This window comes from Colias croceus, chromosome 4 (assembly GCF_905220415.1).
Source record: "Colias croceus chromosome 4, ilColCroc2.1".
In the NCBI taxonomy this organism is placed as follows: domain Eukaryota; kingdom Metazoa; phylum Arthropoda; class Insecta; order Lepidoptera; family Pieridae; genus Colias; species Colias croceus.
The window spans coordinates 3,236,360-3,260,112 of NC_059540.1; the positions used below are offsets into that span (position 1 = coordinate 3,236,360).

The 23,753-nt window shown below is 35.7% G+C and overlaps 2 protein-coding genes across 2 annotated transcripts; one reads left to right on the forward strand and one right to left on the reverse strand.

Moving 5' to 3' along the window:
- Positions 1-312: 312 nt before the first annotated feature.
- On the reverse strand, positions 313-1,841 carry LOC123691109. Its single transcript, XM_045635347.1, has 4 exons — positions 1,647-1,841; positions 1,279-1,432; positions 787-936; positions 313-547 (listed from the first exon to the last, which is right to left on the reverse strand). The coding sequence occupies exons 1-4, from the start codon at positions 1,721-1,723 to the stop codon at positions 332-334; spliced, it is 597 nt and encodes a 198-aa protein (XP_045491303.1). The 5' UTR covers positions 1,724-1,841; the 3' UTR covers positions 313-331.
- A 2,065-nt stretch (positions 1,842-3,906) lies between these two features.
- Positions 3,907-22,284, forward strand: LOC123690904 (chromodomain-helicase-DNA-binding protein Mi-2 homolog). Its single transcript, XM_045635033.1, has 18 exons — positions 3,907-4,087; positions 4,499-4,569; positions 4,783-4,905; positions 5,356-5,497; positions 6,646-6,791; positions 7,040-7,219; positions 7,561-7,752; positions 8,089-8,235; positions 8,498-8,623; positions 9,165-9,340; positions 9,822-9,945; positions 10,110-10,259; positions 10,663-10,826; positions 11,427-11,601; positions 11,687-15,112; positions 15,385-15,579; positions 21,445-21,607; positions 22,139-22,284. The coding sequence occupies exons 1-18, from the start codon at positions 4,051-4,053 to the stop codon at positions 22,282-22,284; spliced, it is 5,883 nt and encodes a 1,960-aa protein (XP_045490989.1). The 5' UTR covers positions 3,907-4,050.
- Positions 22,285-23,753: the final 1,469 nt, after the last annotated feature.

A 23,753-nucleotide genomic window follows, 5' to 3' on the forward strand; every position in this document is an offset into this window, starting at 1 on the left:
TATTACAATTGGTTGAGTAGTTAATCTATACTCATATTATAAAGCTGAAGAGTTTGTTTGTTTGAACGTGCTAATCTCGGGAACTATTGGTCCGATTTGAAAAATCTTTCGGTGTTAGATAGCCCATTTATTGAGGAAGGTTATAGGCTATATTATAACATCACGCTACGGCCAACAGGAGTGGAGCTAATGGGGGTGAAACCGCGCGGAGCAGCTAGTTCACAATATACATATATCTCATTTTATTTAGTGAAGTTGATGCACTACCTTGATTAAAATATGAAAATAGTGAAGTGTCACAGAAAACACACATTCATTACTGGTTATATATTTATTTCGATAAAGCGTCCTTTAACTTCTGTTGTTTGTACATTTTGATAACTTTCTGGCTAGGTATGAGCCCTGAGCTCAGGCCAGGTCTTTTCTTCTTCTTCTTTGTGTTGCCCTCCCATAAGCTGTCATCTGTTGGATTGACAGTGTCATCTACTGGTGGGGGGACGGTACATGACATTGTTCCTGCACCTTCACATACCACTGTCTTCAATTTCTAAAACAATGAATTATTCATTATTTCATTGAACATCTTACAAATTGCTTTACATTAATACATTAGAAAATATTTTATATTTATATAACATATATGTACTACTAATTAATAAAACCTTATTAAGTATATATTCAGCTATATTTCCACTTTCAATAAATATTTTACTGAGTCCCTGTTTTAAGATTAACTATATTAGAATTTAAAGTGCATTATATTGTATTATGTTTATGACTTAATACCTGTTTTTCTGCATCTAACTCCTCAGCTGTCTTCTGTATATCAGAATCATGTGCATATTTGCAGTTATGTCCAAATCTACACCTTCCTTTTCTAAAATTCCAACAAATTTTCTTCCCGTTGATCATCTGGGTATTCCCTTTACCTGGAACCTTAACAGTCATGGCCTATGTACTTGACGATTGTATGTAAAATTGGATATTATCCTATGCCAACACAACTAGTTTATATAAAACAATATAATATTATGTATAAGTAATTTTTTAAGGTAATATTAATTTACCAATATCCATTTAGCTAGTTTAAAATAAAAATATATTATGAATAATTTGAACATGATAAATTTCAGGGGGATATGAATTATCATAGTACACATACTTGTGGTTAAAATATTTGTTAAGATCTTATACAAGGATCTGACTTGTTATTCAAAACTTAGTACATATTAAATTATAAAACACAGATTTATTTAAGAAAGGACAGTCAACATATACCATTTTAACATGTTTCTCTAATATAGCTGCTTTTGCTAGCTCTGCTTCTACAAATGGGTTGGAGAAAACTGATGTTTGCAGGCTACTCTCGCCAAGTGCTGGTTTTGGTAGCTTAGGTTTTTCAATATCTTTCGTTTCCTCTTCTTTTATTGTCCTAAAATAAAGCGTCAATGTAAAGAGCAATCTATAATAATAATTCATTATCTACCTACTACGAAATTGGTTAAGGTCGTAAGAAAAGCTTAAAAGTATGCATATATTCAATGAGCCTGTATTTTAACTTAACATAAGTGCATATGTTCATATTATATCCAAACAATAAATATATAATCGGTTGACTAACAAGGAAGCAATAAGAAACCACTTACAACTTTTCTTCTTCTTCTCCACTATCATCGGTATCGGATTCATTCGAAGACGAACCATAATCCAATAAAGCATTCATGTTTAATTTATTTTGCGATTATAAAAAGGTCAAGAGGAAAGTGAATACCTAATTTATAATCAAGAAACACATATATAAATAATAACAAGACGCTCTTGAACTCTTTCTTGAATGATTGTGTCAACTGTCAATGATGATCATGATCAAGCGAAGCGTCAAACGTCAAACGTCAAACAGTCGTCAAACTCAAACATCAAATTGCGCATAGATAATAAATTTAGTGAATGCAAATTCATGTACATGTCGGTAAATCGATTTTTGATTGAATCGAATCTTATTAAGTAGTCCGTTCATTCACTGATCGCTAGAAAGCAGTATTTAAGGCCGCGTTTCCATCTGCAAGAAAACTTTCGCAAGAAATGTACAAAGTCTGTCTGACAGCAGCTTGCAAGTCTAAGGCCGCGTTTCCATCTGCAAGTAAACTCGCGGAAATCTTGCATGTGATCCTTGTAATATCGTTTACATGTCCTGCAATTTATTCATCCAATAAAATGTCCTGCGAGAAGCTCGCGGATTATACTATCGTAACTTATCGCGGAGGTATATACACACGAGATCTTACGAGTTCCGGGATAGGAATTACTTCCTATCCCGGCACATCATACAGTCAAAATTTTTCTATTCTATTCTGTGAAATAATGCCGTCAAGATGCGCACGTGTAGCAGCTACATTAACAATTTTAGTGTCGAAAATGGAAAAAAGATCAATTTGGGTTCGAGGCTGGATTTCTAGGAGACGTGAAGTTGCGAACATGCTTACCATAATTTATTACGCGAAATACAACTGGAAGATGGTCAATAAAAACAAATATATAAAAAATGTGTGCGTGTACTAGTGTACACACGTAAGAAGTGAAACTTCTTTATGACCTTATTTTAAAAAAAATAATTGACTATATGCAACTTTAAAGAAATACATCGAATCACGCATGGTAGGGATAAGAAAAAGATGGCGCGTAACGGAAAAATGTCACGCGAAACAGAAAAATGTTACACTAAATTTTTTTCCAACCCCGTTTAAGAAGTTTCACTTCAAAAAAAAAATAAGAAATCAAAATAATCACTTTATTCCATCTTAAGATCTCATAAAAACCTATTGACATTATAGTTTCTTCACGAGAGCATTCACAACTTTGTCGTTGACTCATTATTTTCAAATAAACAAAAAACATGTGCGGGCGATAATGCAGCTTGCTGCGAGATATACGAAACTAGACCGATAAGCAGCGAGATCTGTCGCGAGTCGATGCAGTCATGTTTACACACTCTTCCGCAACTACTCGCAAGAAGCGCTTGACAAACTGTCGCGACCGGCGACAGCCCTTGCTACATGGTTTAGACTTGCAAGCTGCTGAACAGACTGTCGGACATTTCTTCCAGAAGTTTTCTTGCAGATGGAAACGCGGCCTAAGAATATGAAGTAAGAAAAGTAATGATAAAAAGGCAGATCTTGTTATTACGAGATGACGATTTACAATTTCAAACAGCACAAGTGTGTCCCATGTTTACAACTTAAGTCTATAGGTAAATTAAGAATAGGAAAGTTCTTGTGAATTTTGCTGGCTTTTTTTACAACACCTACTGATAGATACATAGATAGATATTATATTTTGTAATTATTGTAATACATTTTCATTCGATTTGCAGAATCGATTTTCCCGTTTTGAATTTTACATTTTGGATAATCTGTTTCATGGATTGATCGATTTTACTCTGTGCCAACAAATAAATGTTACCACAATTATCTGATTAACAATTTATTGCCAAAAAATACTCTCAAACTTATTCGTTTTTAAAATATTTGGTGTGTAAGTGAAATGGTAATGTATTCATTATTGATATACAGAATACTGTACTATAATGTACCATAAATTTATATTAAAAAATAAAGATATTATCTTCATACGTAGACGCAATGTTCACATGAATTAATGATAATTATATAATTCTCAGAAAGATCCCGCTTTCTTCTCAGAATAAGTAATATATTTAGGTATTGAAATGTGTTTTGATTGACTTAACGAGATAATACTACAAAATTTGAATAATTAAAAAATTTCCAAACATTTGCTAAGATGCCTTACAAAAACTATGGTAAATTTTGTATATAGATCTGGTAACATTATTATTTTCTTCGATACATGCACGACTTGCAAGAGCGAGACATAAAATCCGTTATCCGACCTTCTCATGCTACGCTAGTTCATCGTAGTGACGGCGGCATCAATTTCTGAATTAATTACCATTTGTCGCAAAAACTGCGCGTCCTTTGCCTTTCTATACTTAAAATTTTCTTCTCGTTTAGGTTGTGTTAAATTGTGATCTAAATGGCATCGGACGAAGAGGTAGACGGTTCTTTTGCAGGTAAACGACCAATTTCAGATCTAGCATGTCATAGTTAAAATGTGAATAGCGGTATCATCTGTTTACTTGCGGTATGCAATTAAAATTTCAAAAATCTTGGTGCTGGTGATAAATTTGATCAAAATATAACCCCTGAAAGTACTACTCTGCATTAATCGTGAGTGATGAAGTGTTTCAGTGGTATATTTGTTGTGGTTTGGTTGTAAATATTTTTATGTGGCAGTTTGTGACAGAAAAGAACATGCATTATCCCCTCATTACTACTTAACAAAATGGACGCCGCCAAACAAAGGGATTAGTGACCTTACCGGTAAATGTGCATGTGTCGCGAAAATAAGCCAAGTGCTAGCATTTGACAAGGTGGACAGCATCATTCGTTATTCTGGTGGTAATTTTCGAAATTGATTGCAGGTGACGAGGATGTTGAGGAAGGTGAGGGTCAGAACGAGAATTCTGCAGAAAGTGATGAAGCACCACCTAAAGTAAGTTTAATTTATAAAAGTAAACTGAACTGAAACTTACTGAAATTTTTACTGAAAATCAAATTTCAATACTTTTAATTAATTATAACTGTTGTGATAATATGATTTATTATATTTATTAAAATCAGATGCTACCAAAATCAAAACACATAACGTGACTGTTTCCATAGTGTAAATATCTACATGAATTATTTATTAATTTGTTTTGAATAGGAGGATGACGACTACTCACCAGAGGACGGCAGAAAGAAGAAAAAAGGAAAGAAAAGAAAAGCCAGAGGTGAAGAAAAGAAAGGCAGAAAGAAGAAAAAGAAGAGAAAGAATGAAAGCGAAGAAGTGAGTCACAAATTGAAATATTGCTTATTTTTGTTAACTTTATTGTACTAGGAATGACAACATAACATAATAATATTCTTCTATAATCTATATGGCTATTCAAAAAAGTATATGATTATAAAAACAAATAAAACACAATATAAGTATTGTTGTTGCTCAGATGTTATTCCTTCTTCAAAATGACTAAATTATTTTATCTTATCTGTACAAGTAATAAGTACTTTGTATTGGTATGATTTATTAATTATTACTTGTTGATCATCTGCATCTTAAAAATTATTATCAGACATTCTTTTCTAACATTTCATTTCAGAAAACACTCAAATGTTGTTTAATCACAAAACAGTATGAGGCGGCTTATAAAAGCTAATCATTATAAAGCTTACATACAATTGTTCCACCTTCAAAATTCAAACATAATTTATGAAACAATTTGTATTTTTTCCATAGGATGACGACTTTGGTCTGGAGGTTGAGGCGGAGGGCGACAGTGATTATGCACTGAGTGCTGTCTCGTCCAGCAAGAAGTCGCGTAAGGGCCGCGGCAGCAAACACAACACTTCCAATCCGGTGGCTTCAGATTCAGGATCTGGTAAATGTTTGCTTGAGATAAATAAATTTGTTAAAAACTGTATTAAATTTGCTAGGTTAAGAAATGTGTTCAATCTGTTAGGAAAAAAAAAAACTGTTAGGATTTCATTATTGCCAAGTTGTCAGTGATTTTTCCCTGAAAATAAATAAAATAGAATGTAATGTTAAAATATTAGTATAGATGGAGTATCATTAGAGATCTGTAAGTATAATAAAAAAAAAAAAAAAAAAATTGTGTAGAAGATTTGTAATGTAATAGTTTATTTTCTTAGCACGAGGAATAAAATGTACCACTGGAAGATACTTGTTCCCACGACACAGGGAATCCTAGTGTGGGAGCAAGGGTTTTCAATTTCTGTGCATCTTATATTTTGGAAATAAAGTTTATTGTTTATTGTTGTTTATTGTTTATTGTTTATAATCTGTATCATAAACTAGACTTATTATAAAAATATAAGCTGTAAATAGCTGAAATTTTGAAGTTGTAAAACAATAATAAGTTATTGCTATCATTGCATTCCATATCATTGTATCATGTCTGCCAATATTTTATTCAATTCAATGAGATAAGAAATAAAGGCATTGTTTATCATTACATTGTGAGAAATTAAACACAATAAAAGAGTAGAAGATAAAAATGGATGTGTAATGGTAATAAAAAAGCTGTAGTGCATTTCATTCATTGTCATAAGAAATGATAATTCAGCTTAAATGATAGCAGATACATTTAAAAAGACATGCAAAAAAACAGATTTTATAGCTTTATTATAAACTAGCGGTCCGCCCCGGCTTCGCCCGTGGTACATTTTTACGTTTTCTCTCCATAAGAACCATCCTCGTACTTCAAGAAATGTAATAAAAAAAGAATTCGAAATCGGTTCAGTTGTTCACGAGTTATGCGCTTACCAACACATTTTGCGATTCATTTTTATATTATAGAAGATTATTAGATTTAAATTCAATTAAACTAAATTAAATTATTTCTGAGTAACTTAGTGGTTCAAGACATTTTAGAGCTAAATACTTCAGTATGAATATTCTCAAATATCATGTCTTCTTTTCTATTGAATTTGATATTTAGTGTTTTATGGCATTCAAATTTATAAAATTATATTGTTTTCTATTTTTAACTTTGTTTATCTTTACTAGGTATGCCAACAGTGGAAGAGGTCTGCTCCTCATTTGGTCTCACAGATGTGGACATACAGTATACAGATGCAGACCTCGAGAATTTGACTAGTTACAAACTGTTCCAACAACATGTGCGACCGTTTATTGTTAAAGAAAATCCAAAGGTAACTCAATTTATTTTAATTTTTATCTAATATGTTATGTTACACAACAAATTTTCATAATTTTTTCATTTTTATTACAGAGTGAATTCAACAAAATCTTTTATTATTTGTAAATTATTGCGTAATTTTTTAAATTTAGAAATAAGTTTTCCTAATTTATATTGCTTTAATTATGCAACAAACGAAGTATTATTTCTTTCGCATTCAAATTTGCACGGATAAACTAAGGTACATTTATTTTGGAACAGGTACCAGTGTCAAAATTAATGATGTTGGTAGCAGCAAAGTGGCGACTTTTCTGTGAAACAAATCCACATCTCGATGGTGGCAATAATCAGAACATTGGCGGCTCAGAAGAAAACACAAATACTTCGACTACGTCAGATTACGCGCCGAAGCGAGGTGGTCGGCCGCCAAAAGAAAATAAGGTAAAATACTAGAATAGATACACTTAGGGAAAAAGTCTCAATTCATGTACAAATTTTCCTTCTCCATTATTTTATTTTAAATTAAAGTAGCAATAAAAAGTTATCGTAAATCCTTGAAGAAAAAAATTATTATCTCAATTCTAATGAAGTTGTAAAATATTAATAGTAATAGTGTAAAATAAATGAACACAACAGCATATTCAGATAGACATTGATCTTTAAATGAATATGCATATGCTCTTGTGTTCATATTTGATAATACTTTAAATGACATTTTCCATTTAAAGTATTATCAAATACAAGTTCAGACACTAGTGTTTATAAAAATATTCCTTGTACAGATCGAGGACTCAATAGATGAGCCAGAAGAGGAAGACGATGAAGGTATCAGTGATGAAGGCACGCCGGCGCCTCGTAAACGCGGCCGCAAGCCCAAACACGGTACTAGTTCCACGCCTCGGGGCAAACCGGGCAGGAAGCCTAAAGTGCCCACGCTCAAGATCAAGTTTAGCAAGCGAAAGCGGACTAGCAGTGTGAGTTTATGTCGCAATTATGATTTTATTTAGAACTAGCTGATCCAACGTTGTCGCGTGAACTTAAAATATCTATCAAGTTCATATCTTTTTGTAATTTTGGCGCAAATTTCTTCTGATGATAACAAACACGTAAAAAAAATAATAAGCTATTTTTATATTATGATCTATGCTAACTTAATAAACTCACTTATTCTTACCCCAGTAGCTTTTAGTACTGATATTTAGATTATAGAAATAAGTGGCCAATATTCATAAGTTTATCACACTATTCCTTAGTGAGCTAATTAAGTGTTTCATAAGAGTCTAATAAATAATGCAATGTATCTTATACAGGAGGAAGACCAAGAAGGTAGCGCTGGTGCGAACTCGGATTCAGATGCCGAGTTTGAACAAATGTTGGCAGAGGCTGAAGAGACCAAACCGGCCGCCGCCGCGGACGAACCAGGAGCTCCAGTTAAGGAAGAAGATCCTAATCTACCGGTAAGAGAAAATAACTTTTATGTTATAGAATATTGAATTTTTATTTGTTGAAATTGTTGTGTGTATTGTAATTGCAATTAAAAATAATGACTTAAGAAGCTATTGTTAATAGGTCATTATGTGAAAAAAAGAGAAAAATGGATGAAGTTATAAATAATTAGAAGAAATCATTTCTATTGATGTTCTTGAGGGTGCCCTTGAAAATTATATTTTAATGGTTATAACTTATATTATTATAATTTATAATGTATTTTTTTTCTAGCCACAACCCAAAAAGAAAGCTAAAACGAAAATCGGCAACAAGAGCAAGAAAAAGAAGAAAATGAAAACAACAAATAAGTTTCCCGATGGCACTGAAGGGGAGCAGGAGCACCAGGACTATTGTGAGGTGAGTTGGAAATACCATTATTTTTTGATTATCTATTCTTTTTGGTGACTTGTACGGACGTGAAATAAAATGTTTAAAAAATTTGTAACCACAATTCTGACAATTTTCATTTCATTTCATTTATAATTTTCTTGACGTGAAATAAAATGTTTAAAAAATTTGTAACCACAATTCTGACAATTTTCATTTCATTTATAATTTTCTTTTAAATTATTTTGGGCATTGGAAAACAATAGAACTTTATTCCTCAATTTAAAAATAACACTCTTCCTCAAGATAATGTAATCATAAATTAATGTTAGATTTCACCATTTCTGGATATGTTCCATTTGCTTATCCTAGTCAAAACAAGTTCAACCTTATTCGGACGAATTAAAGTTCAATTTACAATGCACCTTTATGGAATTTATTTTGCTGATTGTGTATCTAGCTGTTTTTCACGTTTGTTATTAATGTTGAAGCAAATAGGCTATCTCGGAAATATTATAGCTTGTGATGGAAGCGGTCCAAATTATCGTAATAACTAAATTATCTTCGTCAGGTGTGCCAACAAGGCGGCGAGATAATCCTGTGCGACACGTGCCCGCGCGCCTACCACCTGGTGTGCCTGGAGCCCGAGCTGGAGGAGACGCCCGAGGGCCGCTGGTCGTGTCCGCACTGCGAGGCCGAGGGCAACCAGGACCAGGACGACGATGATGAGCACCAGGAGTTTTGTAGGTGAGTGCGGGAAGGTAGCTAGGTTGTGGACCTGTGAACTATAGCTATAATGTGTATTGTAGCCTTGATTTGAAAAATGTGAAAGGAAATAATCTTAGATTAATGGTTTGTCAGGCCATTGACTATACTACGGTCGCGAACCACGAAGAATTTCGTAAATTGACTCGGTATAACCTGTCTCTGTCGCTCTTACGTAAAAATAATGTTTGCCGTTCGCACAGAAACAATAACAGCCGTCAATAACTATTAGATCGTCCATTTTGTTACTATGATTGTTAATGTGGATGAAGAAAGGTGGAATTTCTCCATCGTAAAAGGATCCTCAACCAGTCTACTCGACTGGCCGACCGTTAAGGCCCCGATGAATGATGCCGGAAAGTTGTATATATGCTCTGTAGCAAAAACATTTCGCTTGCACCATTCAGAGCGAGGTGTCACTACCTGTAACAATACAACATTATTTAACGTGTTTTTTTTTTAGAATTTGCAAAGACGGCGGCGAGTTGTTATGCTGCGACTCATGTCCGTCTGCGTACCATCGCTTCTGTTTGAATCCGCCGTTGGAAGAGGTGCCAGATGGGGAGTGGAAATGTCCTAGATGTAGTGTGAGTTTATTATTTTGTTTTATATTATGTTTTCTGAATCATATAAAAAAATAATATATCAAGATGTTTTGTGCATTAATTAAAACCTTAAAAGTATTATTCTTTATTATTCTGATAATACTATACTTTTCTGAAACATTTGTGCAATAATATTAATTTTACAGTGTCCACCTATGGACGGGAAAGTGGCGAAAATTCTCACATGGCGATGGAAGGAGTCGAGCGGCAAGTCAAAATGCCCAAGGACCAGGGAATTCTTTGTCAAATGGCATGAACGGTCGTATTGGCATTGTAGCTGGATATCTGAGTTGCAGGTTTGTAAAATTCTATACACATAACAAATGTTTCTTTTTTGGAAACATGATACAAATAATCATATATTTTCATTGCACAACTTTTACAAGATTCTTTTTGGTTAATAAAAGCTCACATAGAACCAAACTTTACTATTTTAAAGTAATGTACATTTTATCACTTTCAAAAACTCGTATTTACACGTGTAAATATCACTTAACCACTCGAAACTTGCACTAAACAATACTTTACTAATCGAACTCGTGCTATACATCACTTTTCTACTCGAAACTTATACTAAACATCACATTACCACCAGAAACTCGTACTATGAAACTGCTTTACCACTCGAAACTCGTACTTGTTTAGCATGATCCACTTTCCTATTGAAAACATCCACTAAAGACTATTAGCACATTGCAGCTGGACGTGTTCCACCCGCTGATGTACCGGTACTACATGCGCAAGTCGGACCCGGAGGAGCCGCCCAAGCTGGAGGCGGAGGAGGAGCGCGAGGGCCGCAAGCGGTACAGCAAGCACGCGCACCACGACCCCGACGAGAAGATGCTCGAGGAGAAGTACTACAAGTGAGTCTACCGTGTACATCCTTCAGTATGACCATACAATATGTACCTTCTGTATGCCCGGCCGTACACGGACTGCAAGAGCAATTAACGGCTGAGCGACGTACACGGTCTGCTCGAGCGGTCGGTCGTTGACTGCCTTTGCTGTCGCTACAAATCGCGCAGTTGACGGCTTGAAGCAGTCGCGACTGCTCGAGTAGTCCCTGTACAGCAGTGAATGAATGTCTATAGTTCACCGCGCGGTTGCGGCTTCAAGCCGTCGGTCTAAACTGCTTAAAGCGGTCCGTGTACGGCCGCCCTATGAGCACGATTGCAAAGATGTCACTATAAAACTGTTTAACAACAGTCAGAGACAAGATTAACATGGGAAATTCCCTTGCAAGTCGAGCTTTACTTCATTGGAAGAAGGTTGGATTTGTTTTGCGATATTGACCACCTAGCTTAGTTTAAAAAATTTTGTTTATGAATTAAACTATAAAGTAATGATTGATTTACCTTTAACGTTAGACTTGGAAGCGAAATTTGAACTGGCTAAACCGATTTTTTGACAATTTATCATATTGTAAAGGTTAACATTATAACAAGTAAACATTATTACAACAGGTATGGTGTAAAACCAGAATGGCTGATAGTTCACCGAGTTATAAATCATCGTACTTCTCGGGATGGGACAACATACTTTTTGGTCAAGTGGCGTGATCTTTCCTACGACCAAGCTACATGGGAATCTGAACATGCAGATATAGCAGGATTGAAAAACGCCATAGAATATTATCAGGTATGAATGAAAAATGCTGATAAATAATTATGTTTGGTTTTATGTAAATTAAAGTTCTTTTTATCATTGAAATTGCTTTTTGCAGGACATGCGCGCTTTTATAACATCAGAAGGCAAGACGAAAGGAAGCAAAGGCAAGAAAGCTGGACGCAAGAGTAAGAATAAGGACAATACCGACGATGACGAAAATAGCAGCGGCATTCAAGGGAAGGGTTACAAAAAATACAACCCTCCTCCTGACCGGCCGACTACTAACTTGAATAAGAAGTACGAAGACCAGCCACCATTTGTCTACGAGACGGGAATGCAACTGCATCCATACCAGTTGGAAGGGTTGAACTGGTTGCGGTATTCTTGGGGCCAAGGAATCGATACCATCCTGGCCGATGAGATGGGTCTCGGAAAAACTATACAGACAGTTACGTTTTTGTACTCCTTATTTAAGGAAGGTCACTGCAAGGGACCATTCTTAGTTTCTGTACCTCTGTCCACTATCATCAATTGGGAGAGAGAGTTTGAATTGTGGGCGCCAGACTTGTATTGTATTACCTATGTGGGTGATAAAGATTCTCGAGCGGTTATACGTGAGAATGAGCTTACCTTCGACGATGGTGCAAACAGAGGCGGCCGACCATCAAAGATAAAGTCACAAGTCAAATTCAATGTTCTATTAACTTCATATGAATTGATCTCAATTGATTCCACTTGCCTTGGTTCAATCGATTGGGCCGTTCTTGTCGTAGACGAAGCTCACAGGTTAAAGAGTAATCAGTCCAAATTCTTCAGGCTTTTGGCTGGATATCATATTAATTATAAGTTACTGTTGACTGGTACTCCATTGCAAAATAACTTGGAGGAACTTTTCCATCTCCTCAACTTCTTGAACAAAGATAAATTTAATGACTTAGCTGCATTCCAAAACGAGTTTGCCGACGTGTCAAAGGAGGAACAAGTAAAGAGGCTTCACGAAATGCTCGGACCGCACATGTTGCGTCGTCTCAAAGCCGACGTACTCAAAAACATGCCTGCAAAATCTGAGTTTATTGTGCGTGTGGAATTATCCCCAATGCAAAAGAAATACTATAAGTACATTTTGACGAGGAATTATGAGGCGTTGAATCCGAAGAGCGGAGGTCAGACAGTTTCTCTTCTTAACGTGATGATGGATTTGAAGAAATGTTGTAACCATCCCTATTTGTTCCCTGTCGCTGCTGAAGAAGCTCCATTAGGTCCTCACGGTAATTACGACACCCAGGCATTAGTTAAGGCGTCAGGAAAACTTGTGCTCATGTCCAAGATGTTGAGACAACTGAAAGAGCAAGGCCATAGAGTTCTAATTTTCTCACAGATGACAAAAATGTTGGATATTTTGGAAGATTTCTTGGAAGGCGAAGGATATAAATACGAAAGGATTGACGGTGGTATCACAGGAACAATTCGTCAAGAAGCTATCGATAGGTTCAATGCACCAGGCGCTCAGCAGTTTGTGTTTCTGCTATCGACCAGAGCTGGTGGTTTAGGTATTAACTTGGCCACAGCCGATACTGTTATTATATACGATTCAGATTGGAACCCGCACAATGATATCCAGGCCTTCTCTCGAGCTCATCGTATCGGTCAAGCTAATAAAGTCATGATCTATCGATTTGTGACACGTAACAGTGTTGAAGAAAGAGTAACGCAAGTAGCTAAAAGGAAGATGATGTTGACTCACTTGGTTGTACGTCCCGGTATGGGTGGAAAAGGCGCTAACTTTACGAAGCAAGAATTGGATGATATTTTAAGGTTTGGTACGGAAGAATTGTTCAAGGAGGAGGAAGGCAAAGAAGAAGCTATTCATTATGATGACAAAGCTGTAGCTGAGCTGCTCGACAGATCGAAAGAAGGTATTGAACAGAAAGAATCCTGGGCTAATGAATATCTTAGCTCCTTCAAAGTGGCAAGTTATTCAACAAAGGAAGGCGATGGGGAAGAGGAAGTTGATACTGAGATTATTAAACAAGAAGCCGAAAATACTGACCCCGCTTACTGGATCAAACTGCTCAGACATCATTATGAACAACATCAAGAAGACCAGGCTAGAACACTCGGAAAAGGTAAACGAGTTCGTAAACAGGTTAATTATAATGACGGCAGTGTTGCGCAAACTGAAAACAGGGAAGACTCGACATGGCAAGAAAATGGATCCGATTACAACTCTGACTTCTCACAGGGAAGTGAAGATGACAAAGAAGACGATGACTTCGATGAAAAGAACGATAATGGTGATCTCCTCAGCCGTAGAAGCAAGAGACGACTGGAAAGGCGAGAGGAAAGAGACAGACCTCTACCACCTTTACTTGCCAGAGTCGGAGGCAACATGGAAGTCCTCGGATTCAACGCCAGACAAAGAAAATCATTCCTTAACGCGATCATGCGATATGGTATGCCGCCGCAAGATGCGTTTAATTCGCAATGGTTAGTTAGAGATTTAAGAGGCAAGTCAGAACGAAATTTCAAAGCCTACGTGTCGTTGTTCATGAGGCATCTATGTGAACCGGGCGCGGATAATGCGGAGACGTTCGCAGACGGTGTTCCCAGAGAAGGCCTATCTCGCCAACACGTACTGACGAGGATTGGTGTTATGAGTCTGATTAGAAAAAAAGTTCAGGAGTTCGAACATATTAATGGCTATTACAGCATGCCAGAATTGGTTCGAAAACCAGTAGAACCAGTAAAAATTGCGGGAGCGGAAAGTGCGGCTCCAAGCCCCGCGCCATCTACCGCCACGCCTATCACTTCCGCTGCCCCTTCGCCTGCCCCCACACAAGCCACACAAGTCTCAGGACAAGCCCCTACACCGGGTGGCTCAGAAAAGGACGAGAAAGAAGAGACGAAAGATGACAAGTCTGATTCAAAAGACAGCAAAGATAAGGACGAGCCGATGGACACGAGCGACATCAAAGAGGATATCAAACCGGAAGAGAAGGAAACTAAGGTAGATAAAGAAGAAGTTAAGGAGGAGCGTCGTATGTCCGTCGACGACGAATCGCCTAAAGAGGAAGAAAAACCTGAAGAGAAGAAAGTAGAAGAGAAAGAGGAGAAACCAGAAAAGGAAGATGACAAAAAAGATGACGTAAAGAGTGAGAAAGCTGAGTCTGAGGCTTCTGAGAAGCCGAAAGAAGATAAGAAAGATGAGGATGACGACGACGTGGTGCTCGTCAAGGAGGAGGAGGATCTCAAGGTTGAACGCCGCAAGTTCATGTTCAACATCGCTGACGGTGGTTTCACAGAACTGCATACGTTGTGGCTGAACGAGGAAAGAGCAGCGGCGCCTGGTAGAGAGTACGAGATCTGGCACAGGCGGCACGACTACTGGCTACTAGCCGGTATCGTGACGCACGGCTACGGCCGCTGGCAAGACATTCAGAATGACCTGCGGTTCGCGATCATCAATGAGCCGTTCAAGATGGACGTTGGCAAGGGCAACTTCCTTGAGATTAAGAATAAATTCCTGGCGAGGCGATTTAAGGTAATTTATACAAATTTCACTTTACAAAACAATTACATACAGAGTTCATTTATAAAGAAATCGATACTCTTTTAAACTTATTTGTTTTATTCACACCTTTTACCAGTATAATTGTTGTACATAGCATACAGTCGTCGCATTTCTCTATAAATGCCCTAAATATTGATCACAATTTTTTTTATTCGAACAAAAAGGTTCGACAGGGCCTGTAGTTTTATAGTACTAGCATAGATTGTGTACAATTCTTTAGGTTAATAACCAAAACATTGCAGCTCCTCGAGCAAGCGCTAGTGATCGAGGAGCAGCTCCGGCGCGCCGCGTACCTGAACCTGACGCAGGACCCGAACCACCCGGCGATGTCGCTGAACGCGCGCTTCGCGGAGGTGGAGTGCCTCGCGGAGTCGCACCAGCACCTCAGCAAGGAGTCGCTCGCGGGCAACAAGCCGGCCAACGCGGTGCTGCATAAGGTGCGTGTGTATTATACCTCTATGATACATGATGTTGATTGTTTATTTGTATAGAGTACTCGTATGAATTATTATATTAACCGATTTTTGGAACGAAGTTCCTTATTTGTATCTGTATTGATTGTCCATTGAAAGATTGTTTGTTTTAAGGTGATTGCTACGATCTGTTCCCAGCCAATGTCCCGCTAGATGGCGCTGAATTCTACATTTCTAGTTTATTTGAGTTTTTGCGTAATTGGAAAAGATTAAGGTCGTAGGAATAGTCATGGCGATTACTGAATATTATATTTTATTTAAATATGTCATATCATTGCCTTAAAATCCACCCAATTCGGTAAAACCATGCGTTTTAACATCTGTCATTGCATACAGGGTCGTTTACACACACAGACGTATACAAAAATGATAAAGATTGAACTCTAGATGGCGTGAATGTAAAACAAGTTTGGCGTGTATGTATTTGAGTAGTTAGTAGCATATTATATTCTGAATTTCTGATCCATGCCTATTCACTCAAAACTACCTAATAACACTAATGATTTGTAACAGTAAATTATTTCAATAGGTAGGTATTTGAACATTTCCCAACAAGACGTAAGAATAATTATTCGTAGGTATACAAGATACAATAACAAATCTAATACACTATTTATTATTTTATTATTTACTAGCGGTCCGCCCCGGCTTCGCCCGTGGTACATGTTTACGTTTTCTCTCCATAAGAAGTAAGAACCATCCTCGTACTTCAAGGAATATAATAAAAAAAGAATTATCGAAATCGGTTCAGCCGTTCTCGAGTTATGCGCTTACCAACACATTTTGCGATTCATTTTTATATTAGACTAGCGGTCCGCCCCGGCTTCGCCCGTGGTACATGTTTACGTTTTCTCTACATAAGAACCATCCTCGTACTTCAAGGAATATAATAAAAAAAGAATTATCGAAATCGGTTCAGCCGTTCTCGAGTTATGCGCTTACCAACACATTTTGCGATTCATTTATATATATAGGGTAGACTGGGTACGGTTGAAACAATTTCACTTAAAACGACCATAACTTTGCTTTTTATAACCCGAGCGATGTGAAATATATGTTAAATAAAAGAGCATGTATCTGTCTACTAATAGGCACTGTGGTTTTAGTTCCAGGTGTATTATTTTAAATAGTAAATCAAATTAAAAAAATAAATCCGATTTGTTTCAACCGTCCCCATACCAGGGACGGTTGAAACAGTGATTGAAAAACATGCGAATAATACAAAATATAGTATTAAAATATGTTTTATTGATTGTTTATTTTAAATCTAACAATAATTAAGAAACACTTTTACAATAAGGTCTGCTCTCTAAATATGGTGAAGTACAAACAAGACAGAAGTACCTACTCCTCATCTTCTGATGATATCTTCTCTTGTACATTTTCTTTTTGCTTTTATGGTGTTTCTTTTACACTTTCCTCCATCAAACTTCGTCCTTTTTCCTCTATCCAATCGCTTCTTCACTTGCTCAGCTCTTGTTCGTTTCAATATTAATTCTGGCTCTTTTTTATCTCTTCTTTATCTGGTGTGTCACTGTAAATAGTAGACTTCATGATTTTTCGCCCTCTATTATTATACCTTCTATTGTTATATCCTCTATTGTATCTCATTTTTTTGTTTTCTTGCTCGCCAGAGTCATCTCGCATTCGAATTTACCTTAGAAACGAATAATCGTGCTTCTCTGCCGCTTTTCGCAATGATTCTCCGGTTTTCACCTCCTCATATGCGTCTTTGTACTTCGTCAAGTCTATTTGTCTTCCCAAAATCTCTCTTACACGTACGATCGCTTTCAAAAAAATCAAAAAACAATTACAACAATGTTTCAACCGTACCCAAAAAAAATGTTTCAACCGTCCCCAACTCCTACTTTAGGTAAAATACAGTTATAGTAATTGTAACAACAATGATACACAAAAACTAGTCACAATTTCATATTCCACAAGATTCACTTCAAACAAAAACGCACACTTAATACTGTCACTTAAATAGAAACGCTAATAATTGGAAAAATCTCCAAGCCAAAATACTTACTTTTGGTCATAAAAACACAATAGGGTCTTATAAAATCAGCTGAAGCGCGCGGAGATCGACGCAACATTGTTGTTCGTGTTTAGAACAGTTGTGCGCTTCATTTTCCCCTTGGACCCCTAACCCCCCCACCAACGGTTTACGAGATATTCGTGTTGTTTCAACCGTCCTTTGTTTCAATCGTACCCAGTCTACCCTATAAGATTATGTGAAAATAACCAGGAAGGTGAAAAACATATTTACGAAAACATAGTAACATATGGCTGTCGCTACAATAATTATATTTCAATTTTATCTTTTTATACCTAGTAGAACTGGCCGACGAATAAAAAAAATCGTATTAGAATACAATATATTACGGAACAAAAAAAGGATTGTAACTGAATTAGGTAGGTATGTTTGTTTCTGGGCGCACCGTTTTCGACGACGCGACGCGACGCGCGACGTAAGCGTATAGGTATAGGTACCTACTTTGCTAAAACAAACTAATAAAATTGTGTGTCTGTCTGAAAATTCGGAAAAGCATATTTTGCAAGTTTGTGATTACTTTGATAGTTTACCGATTTATAATAATTGTAATTGTAATTGTATAATAATTAATTTGCAATGTGGTGAAATTTCATAAAAATCACGGGCCAATTTTTTGTTTTGAATCCCACCGAAAATATAATTGCGTTATTAGAATAATTAATTACTATACCTACCCACGATCAATTATTACAATATAGTCTCAAATGCATACTAGAGAAATATTGCAATTTGATTCAATTAAAATGCATAGCATACAAAAATAAATTCACAACACAAGAAATTCCGCGCGCAAATCATAGCGCGTGTCAATGAAATCAAGAATGTTTTATATCAAGCCGACGCGGACGAGCGACGACGCGACGCCGAACAAAAGTACCTACGACGGACGACCACGCTTCGAGTTGCCAAACACACAGCCAAACAACAATAATGAGTAATAAATTGTTTACAAAAAAAACAAGTTTTCCATTTTTCTGTATGAGTAGACAGAACTTCAAAACGCAACCTGCTACGGTTTATATTATGAACGATGGTTATAAAAATAAAAGTTATATTTGTTGGTTTACACCAACAAATATAACTTTTATTTTTATATTCTATTTACTTTTATATTCTATTTTATTGATCAATAATTTTGGAATTTAAAACTGTCAACATTGATTACAATAAAACGCAGTTTTATTTTATTACACTATTGTTTTTTTATCAAAACATGTATTTGAAGTACCATATAATATTATGCTGATCCAAGCATTTTCACTCAAAACTAATATCACTAATGATTTGTAAAAGTAAATTATTTCAATATACATTTCATAACCAACAAGTAAGAATAATTATTGTTATTCCTACCTACAACAACAAACCTAAAACACTATTTACTATGGGAAAATAACCAGGAAGGTGAAAAACATTATATTATTATTTACGATTTCGACGCACTCGACTTTTAGTAAAATATAGTAGGTCAACATAATATTATGGTTTTGATTTTTGCTACTAGTATAAGAAAACTGCGTGTTCAAACTACTTGTTTGTCTGTCTGAAAATTCGGAAGTACTTTGGTAGTTTACCGATTTATAATAATATTGTATATATCGTTGTTTAAAAAATATTCAAACACAATAAAATATGATATACTGATTTATCACTGGTTTCAGTGATGAACTGATGAGTCAATGTTAGCCACTATACTTTCGTCATACGTGTGTATGATTGATGTGATTTGCAACGTGGTGATATATTTTCAGAAAAATCACGGGTCAAATTGTCCCACCGAAAATATAACTGCGTTATAAGAATAACTATACCTACGATAAATTATACATAATACAATATAGTCTCAAATGCATACTAGTGAAATATTTTATTTAAATCAATAAAATAAAAAAAAATAATAATAATAATACAAAAATAAATTCACAACACAAGAAAATCCGCGCGCAAATCATAGCGCGTGACAATGAAATCAAGAACTTTCGAGCCGACGCGACGCGGACGACGAAGGAGCCTAACAAAAGTACCTACAATCATAGGCGGCTCGTGACAAAATTGTATGGCCGTGTTCACTTGAAATAAAACAACGAAAATAGGTACCTACAATAGCGTTAGCAGTACAAAAAAAATGAGCACCACATTATAAATGTCTATTTAATATTTATACACTAAAAATTATAGAGTATTTCAAAACGAATTCAATTATTATTTAGCAATAATTAGAAAATCCCCGAATTTGCATTCGTGATCGTATTCATAGTGTTTGTCTACACTAATATTATAAAGAGGAAAACTTTGTTTGTTTGTTTGATTGTAATGAATAGGCTCATAAACTACTGGACATTTTACCAATGTTTGCAAGTTTGTGATTACTTTGATAGTTTACCGATTTATAATAATTGTATACTTATATCATTGTTTAAAAATATTCAAACACAATATGATATAGGTACTGATTTATCACTGGTTTCAGTGATGAACTGATGAGTCAATGTTAGCCACAATACTAATCACTTTCGTCATACATGTGTATGAACAGCTATGATTGATGTGATTTGCAATGTGGTGAAATTTCATAAAAATCACGGGCCAATTTTTTGTTTTGAATCCCACCGAAAATACATATATTACTAATTGCGTTATTAGAATAATTAATTACTATACCCACGATCAATTATTACAATTTACAATATAGTCTCAAATGCATACTAGAGAAACATTGCAATTTGAATCAATTAAAATGCTTAACATACAAAAATAAATTCACAACACAAGAAATTCCGCGCGCAAATCATAGCGCGTGTCAATGAAATCAAGAATGTAATTTATATCAAGCCGACGACGACGCCGAACTAAAGTACCTACAGTACCATTCTCAGTTATACATCCTTCCTCTATGAGTACCATTTACCTTCAGTGTACAATACAGTTTACAGACCTACGACGGACGAACAATAATGAGTAATAAATTGTTTACAAAAAAAAACATAGTTTCTAAGGTCATTAGTTTTATTTTATTTTATTGTTATTTTCTTTGAACGATTGGAAATGAAATTACTCAATTTTTACACAGAACTTTGATTTATTAGAATTATGCTCATTATGTATATAAGATAACGAACGCGAATGCACGACATCTAGCGCGTCTTATGTCTAAACATCGCCTTTCGTTTAGACATTGACGCGCTAGATCTGTAATAAGTATATAGTCTATGCGCTAGATGTCGTGCTTTATGTCGTGTTTCGCTTGGCAAAAGTCACGCACACTACTGTAGAAGTGTCAAATTTTTCCGGTATTTTACTGTTGTTTTTCTAAGTAAATATTGTAAATTATTGATTAAAAAGGTCGAACGCGCACACATTTCATTATAGAGAAGTGATAAAATGATTAGTTTTAAAGAAATAGTGTCTGTGTTAAGTGTTTAGAGGTAATCAAAAATGTATGGAGGGACGGTCGGAACATCCACCTTAACATAAACAATTTTAAGGCTGGATTAAGTCGCCTGTTTTGTCTTTTACTTGTCAGATTGTTTTTTTTTTATAAGTGGAAACATCTTAAAGCAAGTTGAGAGTAAAAATTTCAAGGTCGTATCATGGAAATACCTATAATGGAGTAAGACGAAGATTTTGATATCTTTGAATCTTGCCAAAGAAGTTTCACTTCTGACACGTGTGCTCGCTACACACGCTCTTTTTTGTATAGTTTGATGCACATTTGTTTGGACTTATCCATACAAAACAATTAACACATGTGGTATGATGTATAATTGCAGGTGCTGAACCAGCTGGAGGAGCTGCTGTCGGACATGAAGTCGGACGTGTCGCGGCTGCCGGCGACGCTGGCGCGCATCCCGCCCGTGGCGCAGCGCCTGCAGATGTCCGAGCGGTCCATCCTGTCGCGCCTCGCGGCCACCGCCGGCAACCCCGTGCCCGCCGGTACTTACATACTCTACTATACATTAATATAGAAAAAAAAATATATTTTAAACTATAGAAAAATTTTAACGGGTGGATAGGCTAGGCGTTGCCGTGGAATGTAAGAAAAACGCGGGCTCGAAACCCGCCTCGTGATCGACTTTTTAATAAAAATCTCATTTATACAGCATTTGAATGCTGTAAAACTAAATATCAAATAGTTTATAGATGTTCAAGTTGTAAGGTCAACTAAAGGTGTACTATGATCACAGGAATGTACGTGATTTTAAAAACATTGGTAATGAAGTTAAATGCTCAATATCTGGTAACCCCGTGATCGCTGGTGCGTGCACACTGCACGTGTTGGCGCGTAACAAGTACGTGCGCGTAATACGTCCATAGTTTGTCACGATCTTCCTATTGGTCGTTGATGACACGCCGTTCGCAACAACCCTATTATTCTTTAAATGTAAAAAGGTGAAAGAATGTATAAAAATAACAGCGTTTTCTTTAATTTTGTTGTCTAAATGTAACCCGATGTTGTGTTTGCAGGTCAAATGGCGCAGTTCCCGGGCGGGTTCCAGTCGGGCACGCTGCCGGGCTTCTCGGCGGCGGCTGCGGCGGCCAACTTCACCAACTTCCGGCCGCAGTACTCTGTGCCCGGACAACCCGCCACGCCCTCTTCTAATGTGAGTTGAATTTAATACGTATATTGATGTGTAGTGCGAAAGTTGTAAGAATGGATGGATGTTTGAACTTGGTACTTCGAAGATAAGCCATATATCTTCAGTGTCGTTCCTGGAAATTAACATTTAAATTGGATCTTAAATAATATTTCGTTTTTATTTTTCAGAAATCGTAAGCTAGCGGATTGTGTCGCGCTGAAAAACATTTTATACCAATATAACAGGTAAATTAAGATATTTGTTGGATATTTTTTTTTTCTAAAATGTGTACATATATACTAAAATACTTTTTTCATTTGTTCCAGCATTTGGTGTACCGCAAGCGCATAGACGAAAATTTTAGTTATAAGCTTTCCAAGATTACTGTTCCACCTTGGAGTTGAGCGATAATTAGTATTTAGTGCAGTTATGTTAAGTAACACAATAATAATGTCATTTTGAAATGGAACTCACAATATTATTTATTTCATCCTTACCTGTATGAATCTTGATTTATGCATGTTTGTGGATTTATGAAAACTTTATTTTTAATTTACCAAAAATGAAAAAATAAATCATACAGTTAAGTATATACATTCGTTTTATTTATCCCCTTGTCTCGTTGATATATTCTGATCACTGAAGTTATAAATATTATTGTACCTCAGACACAGAATACATAATAGTAGCTAAACGCTACCTCAGATATATTATATGATGGTAAATCATTCATCTATAAAAAAAGTACATGCTTTGTATTAGTTGATGTTCAACGAAATATTACCCTTTGATTAATTTATTAAGTTATAAATTAAAAATAGACTTAGATATTAGATCTTGTGACTATTTGGGCAAATTAAATATTTACTTTTTATATTCTTCATTATAATCTAAGAGCCCACGACGGCCAGACTTTCCTTTCTTTAGGAAAGTTGAAAGTTTCTCTGTATATGTCTCCGATACAGATAAGAACGACTAGCGATTATCAAGTCTGGGTTGTGGTTACTTTGGCAGGAAACAGGTAGTAAAGGTGTATAAAATTGTACCTACTTTCATTATACTTTAAAAGCTAAATTTTATGTATGTTACTTCAAATTAACGTTACTACCTCAAAGTGTATCAAATATGAAATAACCCACTAAAACATTAGTTTACTATAATTAATGACTAAAAAATAATAGTATAATATATTTAATAAAGTTATTACTTATCTTTTAAGGGGACTTATGTCGATGGAATTCCACGTATCTCGATGACTTTGTTATTGTGTCATCGAGATACGTGAAATTCCATCAACATAAGTCCCCGTAAAAGATAAGTAATAACTTACTATACTATTATTTTTTAATCATTAATTATAGTAAACTAATTTTTTAGTGGGTTATTTCATATTTGATACACTTTTAGGTAGTAACGTTAATTTGATGATATGTTAGTTATTTTTTAAATGTGTCTGGCCAGATGTAAGAACCATGAAAGCTATCCGGCTCTTGAGGTAACAT

Coding starts and splice junctions, on each gene's coding strand:
- LOC123690904 (XM_045635033.1), top strand. CDS start 4,051: ATGGCATCGGACGAAGAGGTAGACGGTTCTTTTGCAG. Junction 4,570..4,782: donor GTGATGAAGCACCACCTAAA/GTAAGTTTAATT, acceptor TGTTTTGAATAG/GAGGATGACGACTACTCACC. Junction 8,624..9,164: donor AGCACCAGGACTATTGTGAG/GTGAGTTGGAAA, acceptor TATCTTCGTCAG/GTGTGCCAACAAGGCGGCGA.
- LOC123691109 (XM_045635347.1), bottom strand. CDS start 1,723: ATGAATGCTTTATTGGATTATGGTTCGTCTTCGAATGAATCCGATACC. Junction 1,433..1,646: donor GGAGAAGAAGAAGAAAAGTT/GTAAGTGGTTTC, acceptor GCTTTATTTTAG/GACAATAAAAGAAGAGGAAA. Junction 937..1,278: donor TAGAGAAACATGTTAAAATG/GTATATGTTGAC, acceptor ATGACTGTTAAG/GTTCCAGGTAAAGGGAATAC.